General features: G+C 43.2%; 1 protein-coding gene across 1 annotated transcript; it reads left to right on the top strand.

Moving 5' to 3' along the window:
* The first annotated feature begins 363 nt into the window (after positions 1-363).
* tmem100a (transmembrane protein 100a) lies at positions 364-3,663 on the top strand. Its single transcript, XM_071896146.2, has 2 exons — positions 364-555; positions 2,039-3,663. Exon 2 carries the CDS (start codon positions 2,139-2,141, stop codon positions 2,556-2,558), a length of 420 nt encoding a protein of 139 aa, XP_071752247.1. The 5' UTR covers positions 364-555; positions 2,039-2,138; the 3' UTR covers positions 2,559-3,663.
* Positions 3,664-6,631: the final 2,968 nt, after the last annotated feature.

The following is a 6,631-nucleotide window of genomic DNA, read 5'->3' as shown; positions in this document are numbered from 1 at the left end:
TTCTGTCTAAGGCAACAAGGGGTTAAACAAACTCCCACTCCCCTTGAAAATGAACATGGACAACAAAAGGTTGGACATCAGGAGCTGCGTCAAGCTCGCCACAGATAACCACACCAACGGAAATACACACGTCTGACTTCAAAATAAAAGGCACCGCTTTAACTAAAAAAAGAACCCTTTGCGATGCTTGTTAGTCAATATGGGTTTTATTTTGAAACCGGTGACAGGAAGTGGTACGTCTCTTATTGTGGCGAACTTCACACTGCTCTCCAGTCATCGATACTTCAACATGCTTGTTCTCAATGGGTATGGCAGTCCAACAGCCCCGATCTGAGGACCTACGGGGGGACATACATATCCGATGAATGGGAGTCAGATTCCAGCACGGAGAGAAGCTGCAGTCGGGCTCAGCCGAGAGGAAAGCGACATTCACTTCAAACCAGACCGGTCTGACTTCACACTTTATCCCCAGAAGGACGAGAAACCCGTCCACTTTGGATGAGGGAAAGTTGAGCAGCACTTTGAAAACAGTGCGGCATGGAAAACGCCTGCGAGGTAACGAACCTTTCTTCTTTCTTCAGACTATTGTCGAGCATGGCAAGTATATTCATCTGGCCACAGATAACAAGCAAAACTTCAGGTTGGCTTTATTAACTGTTCAGCTAATACCAGTTGAAGCCAGTCAGTTTATAGGTTATTCATAGTTTATATGGCAATGTTGCAAATTAATTAGCTTGAAAAATCTGAACACACCTCAAATTATAAGCTGAATAGTAGCCTAGTTGGTATAGTAAACAAACCTTTAACTTGCCCACACAACACATCTGTCAAAACTAGTTAAAAGCCTAATATTCATGGTATTGGAGACTTTTATAGCAAAAACAACAATTTAATACAATGCAACCATTTTCTGTTTCTGATTTTCTTGTTATATCTAAATGCTTTGGCCAGAGTTATTTCTCAGGATGCTACAATTTCTTCAAAGGTGCCCAGGCACATACTTAATTTTACTTTATATTATTACTATATACTTTATTTCTTCAGTCTGTTGAGATGCTTTTACTCTAAATCATGTAATAAAACACTGAATCGGTACACATCACAAACCGTAAGGGACATGTAGACTTAGAAAAGAAATAAGTTACTGATGTAAGGGAAGTTGTTTGTTGTTTGAAGTAATTGTTGGTTATTAAGGTTTCCAAACTGGTCCAAAATAATGTTTAGTTCAATTTGACTGAAAAGTTAGCACAAGCAGAGAATGTTTAAGAATGACTATTCTGATTAGAGGCTTCACTCTCCACTGTTTGGTTTCAATTTCCCCTCTTAAAGTAGAGACAGATGGGAGACACTGGGATAAAACTTTTTTTTTAGGAGTCTGGAGTCTGAAGCATGTCAGTCAGTCTGGGGGTTTCTTGACATGAAAGAGTTTGTGAACCCCTGTGATGAAATACAGTAGATCTCAATATGAACTCATGATAACAGTTAACTGCTGAAAGAACTGCTACTATAGGCTACTAATAAGAAAAACTAGCACCATTTTAAAACAATTGACAATTATGGAAAGTATAATTGACGTTGCTCTGTCCATTTATTGTCACTTTGGCAGGGCGTCTGAATCACTGCTTTCCACTTAGCAGACTTAAGGGGAAGAATGAGTGCTTGTGAAATTGCTGGTGATTTCGAGGCTCCTCGCATTTCACGGAGCAGTTTGTAATGTCATATCCTGCGCTCTCCAGGGAATGTCTCAGCTCGTGCTGGGCTGACTGCTCCTGCGTCATCCAGCCAACTTTCTGACTGGGTCAGGAGGCTTGAATTGTGCAAAGGGGTTACATGGATTTAAAGGACTGTGCGGTGGTTGAAAACTGGGGGTGAATTGTGAAATACAGTGTTTTAATTCTTACAGGGAGCATCTGAAGTCTCGCAGCGTCCGCGGACCTCTGTGGTTCTTCAAAGCCGTGTTCCAGTGTTGAGCAACAAGTGTGAGTCTGTGCCTTTTCCCTTGAGTATTACCTAACGAATGGCTTCTCTCTCCACATAGACCGGGAGACCCTGACAGAGGGGGAAAACAAGGTAAAAAGGCAACACCCAGGAGCCATCTGCGGTTGGTTAAGAGAAGGCGTTTGCCGCCGGGTCTTGCAATGCCAGAAGAAGTTAACAAGGACGCCATGAGAGTGCCAGCAACCCCGGAGAGAGTTTTATCGGAGAAGGCCAGCAACGGCGACCCGTCCGGTGCCGCGGCGACGGCGGTCAGCATCCCCCTGGTCAACGAGGTCCAGCTCACCGCGGCCACCGGCGGCGCGGAGCTCTCCTGCTACCGCTGCACGGTGCCGTTCGGCGTGGTGGTCCTCATCGCGGGCATCGTGGTCACCGCCGTGGCCTACAGCTTCAACTCGCACGGATCCACCATCTCCTATTTTGGCCTGGTGCTCCTGTCGGCCGGACTGGTGCTGCTGGCGGCCAGCGTGGTTTGCTGGAAGGTGAGACTGGAGAGGAAGAAGGAGAGGCGGAGGGAGAGCCAAACCGCCTTGGTCGCAAACCAGAGGAGTATCTTTACCTGAACCTGAACCAGTTTGAACGACACGCTCCAGATTTTTGGAGTCCGAAAAAAAAGGCCAGACTTTTTCGAGGTTTCGGTTTGGAGATGGAGACACAGCTGTAGGCGGACGTTCTGCTGACCTGAAAAGCCTCGACCGCAGACTCTCAAGGCTCGATGTGCCAGAACTTAAAGCTTTGAAGACGATGTAAGGGATTTATTTGTCAAACAGACGCAGTACATCTGGCGAGCTGGGAGCACAGCCAAAAGGAATGTATCACAATTAAGATGAATTACCACTGTGCAAAGCAATGGAAAGGAAGTCTCCCATTAATCCGCTGTTGCATCTGGTGGCTCTGATTGTAATGGGAGGGATTGTGGTTTGAAAGCCCAGGAAAGGAGAGGGAAATCGGAAAATCCAGGACAATGAATCATGCCTCATTTACCATGTTTCATCTCACACATATCTGTTATGAAGTCTCTTTGTACTCGTTCATCTCACTGGGAATGATCTTTGAATTGCCTGTCATGGAAGTATGGTACTTACAGTATGTTGATTTGTAGCTGACGCGTGAAGTATCACCGACACAAAGACGTTTTGTTTTTGTTTGAAGCCTACCAATGTATTCGACGCAGCAAAGTCCGATTAGCTGGCACATAATACTTACACAAATGCTACGATGTTATACATAGAGAGGGAATATGAAGTGTATCAGTCAAATTTAGCCTTGAATATGTATTCTTACTTTAAGCACTTTGATCCACACCTCCATATATCATTATATACAGTGTTAGCACAAAGCTATGTGGTGTCTTATAGCAATTTAAGGCAATGATACAAGCAACATTTTGAGGCAATGAGTCATTTTGCTACTAGTTATGTCAGACAAATCCAAATTAATTTTTCTCATCAGTTCCCATTGAGTCAAAATGTTGCTCCTGTATCGTGGCATTTATCACTTGTCATTGTCCGCAGTGTATTTCCATATTGTAAAAGATTTTTGAAGCGTAGAGGATTTTATTTTGTTTAAACATAATCATTTGCATGTATGTCTCCTCTGATAACAGTACATTAATTGTTAATAGGACGTCATGAGGTTTAATAAACTCATTAATATTTAAACGTGTAATTAGTGTCGGTTTCATCGCCGTTGGGAAGAGGGATGGTGAGTGTTGATGAAAACCCGACTCCAGTCGCACTCTTGATGACTGGACTCAGTTGTCTGTATTTGTTAAAGATGAAGACTTGTTAAAGACTCGGACTCTTGCTGAGAAGCATGCCGAGGTGTTACATTAACATTCAGTGCTTTACTTTCACTGCTGAATAGAAGGAAATGTCTCTTTCTCTCATGACGCACACCGGTGGGCCCGAGTCTTTGCTTTGCTTGTCCTATTGTGTATGCGGACGAACATCCTTACCATGCCTTTTGTTGATTGTTCAAACAAGAATTGAGGACACGTCTTTCTAAGGATCCATGCTGTGAATTCTGATGTCAGCAGGCGGTGAAAATGCAGTTTCAAGTGCAGATTTCTGCTTTTAATGCAGCTAAATCGAAAAGGTTTTCACAAAATATCATCAGTTACAGACTATCCCATCCCTAAAAGACGACTCCCTCTTACCACTTACTGAGTCACAAGCAGATTTTGATGTTATTTGAACACCTCATGGTTAAATTGTCTGTTTGGATTACCCAGACTCCTGGCACAACTTATTTCCCCGGTTTATATGCAGTCTAAATAATCATCAACCCAGAGTGCCATTGGAATCTTATCTATCAGATAACGCAACATTTCAGTCCATAAATTCCCAATGGTAAAAGGAAGTTGAACTCTCCTGTTTGACTCGGTTTAAAATAGCATGGACGTGGAAGTATATTTATAGGCAGCATTTGCGTTGCTATGCGTCCCCGTGACACCAGACACTACAACTAAATGGTTTGCTTGCGTCAGAGGAGCACCTACAACACACTTTGTCACTTTCGGGAGCGCACCGTGCCGCACGCTGCCAGCTACGGGCCTGTCCTGTGGTCAGAGAGTAATCAGTAAGACTTCCAAGACATTCAGGCGTCGGCTCCCTGCCTGTCAGGTGACCAGACGCCGGGGTGAAAAGGGAAAAGAAGCTGGGGAAAAAAGGAGTGACCTGATATGAGATTTGACAGGTGCTCTTTACAAACGCCTGGCACCTCATGCAGGCAGCGTGTGCGTCACTTTTTTGTGAAGCCTTTACGCACATGGTTGTCATTCCGTGCAATGCCGTGCTGCTGGTTTCGCTTATCAATAAAGCAAAAGCCAAACGCTGATTAAATTCAAGCTGAATTCCAGACTTCACCTCGAGTGATTGCACATTGTTCAAAGCCAAGATAGGAAAAGCGCAATTAAAAGTAATGAGCTCAGCGTTACAGGGATCCTAGTCAAGTCAGTTAAATCTAATCAAACGGTGGAAAGCTGTGCAGATGAAGCGTGAACGGCTTGAAGCAGACCCGGCCTGACAGGTATCTGGAGAGCTGCTTCTATTGCAAGTGACACGCAGACATTATCTGGATCGACCTGGAACATGGAGAAGCCAAATGTTTTCAGAAACATGTTTTATTTGACCCGTTTCAGGTCACCCGACTTTTAGCATCATTCTGGTACGCGCTGTAACTGGAGAGGGAACAAATACTGTGGAGATGCGTATCTGTTCCAGGAACAGGCAGAAACTGAGTTCATGCACTGTATTTTGAGAGTAAAAAAACACCAAGGAGAGGTTCAGCTGACAGATCAAAACTAAACTCAAGAATCTCAGGAGAGATGGACAGTTGTTTTCATCTTTGAGGTTTCATTGTAGCCAATCCATATAAAAAAAAATTCAATTTGCTTCAGCTAAAGTAGTAATCCACGGTATTCATGTTTTTTATTTTTTTATTTTGGTGCCATCTTTGCCAAGCGTTCATTGCTGTGGTGTTTCTGCACCGCACTTCCCAGAGATCACCTGTCAATCAAACAGTGTGGGCGGGACTGTGACGTCTCTCTCCTTGGATTTTCTGTCGATGAAGTTTGAGTTTCTGCTCTTTTCTTTGTCTGTTCAGCTGTGGTGGCTATCACTGCTCATGCTAACTACCCAGTTCTTCTTCTTCTTCTGTTTGTTCCAAACAAACCGAAAACGTAAAACGCATCACTTCCTGTGCAGCAGAGGATTTTTTCCCGAGGAAAGAGCTACCAGACACTGAGTGTTTAGAACAGACAATGGAAAAGCCTTCATGAATCACTGTTGTGTTACATCAATCAGAGATAGAGAGTATGAGGGGACAGTGAAGTTCCTCCAGTGTTCTGGTTGGTTTCAGACCTGGAGTGTGTGTTTGTCCGATTCCCCTTGGCGTGCCGGCCTGTTGCACCCCACCTGACACATGGACATGGGCCCAAGCCAAGCTGTGACCCTGCCTCACATGAGCAAAACACATTTTCAGTTTGGACAAAATAAATCTCACTGTCATCAGGAAGAATATTTTGACTTTTTTTTCCTTTTTTTTTTTTACCTCTAGGGATCTTTTCACAAGAATTCCAGACAGTAGGTTCATTATTTATAGAGACTTATTTGCTTGCAAGCCTCGAGTCTGCCATGTTTAGCTTTTACTTATCGGGTCTCAAAAGGCTCTTAACTTACTTACTTAGAAAACAGTGGGAACCGTGCCATCCAAGAGAAACAAAGCCCTCGTCATGATAAGAAAAGCTTTCTCTGTCCTCCAACACAGTCAGTCCATGGAGGCCTGCAGTGTTTGGTTCCCATTACATGAACTGAATAAATCATGAATGATAATGAGAACCAATTCTGTGAAGCACCTTGTTTGGTTTCAAAATATGAAATGTGCAAGACAGCAGTAGAAATTTTAGCAGAGAAAAACTGCTTTGCAAAAGGCTGAGATAAATGTGATGGGTGGCAGTTGAGCTATGCCTATTACATGTATCGCATACTTACTGATTCACCAAATTAAGAAGCTGTATTTTTAAAAGTTTTCAGCATCTTTTAACATCAATGTCATTTGATTTATGTTGACACCTAAAGTAATGTTAGTTTTCAAAGAGTAATAAAAGTACATTCACTTAAATTTACCAGTATAC

This window comes from Centroberyx gerrardi, chromosome 7 (genome assembly GCF_048128805.1).
Source record: "Centroberyx gerrardi isolate f3 chromosome 7, fCenGer3.hap1.cur.20231027, whole genome shotgun sequence".
Taxonomy (NCBI): domain Eukaryota; kingdom Metazoa; phylum Chordata; class Actinopteri; order Beryciformes; family Berycidae; genus Centroberyx; species Centroberyx gerrardi.
Note: the sequence above shows the minus strand (reverse complement) of the source record. Positions and strands in the feature narration are given on the sequence as shown.

Bases quoted from the DNA above. Each gene is read 5' to 3' on its own strand.
- tmem100a (XM_071896146.2), top strand. From the start codon at position 2,139: ATGCCAGAAGAAGTTAACAAGGACGCCATGAGAGTGCCAGCAACCCCG.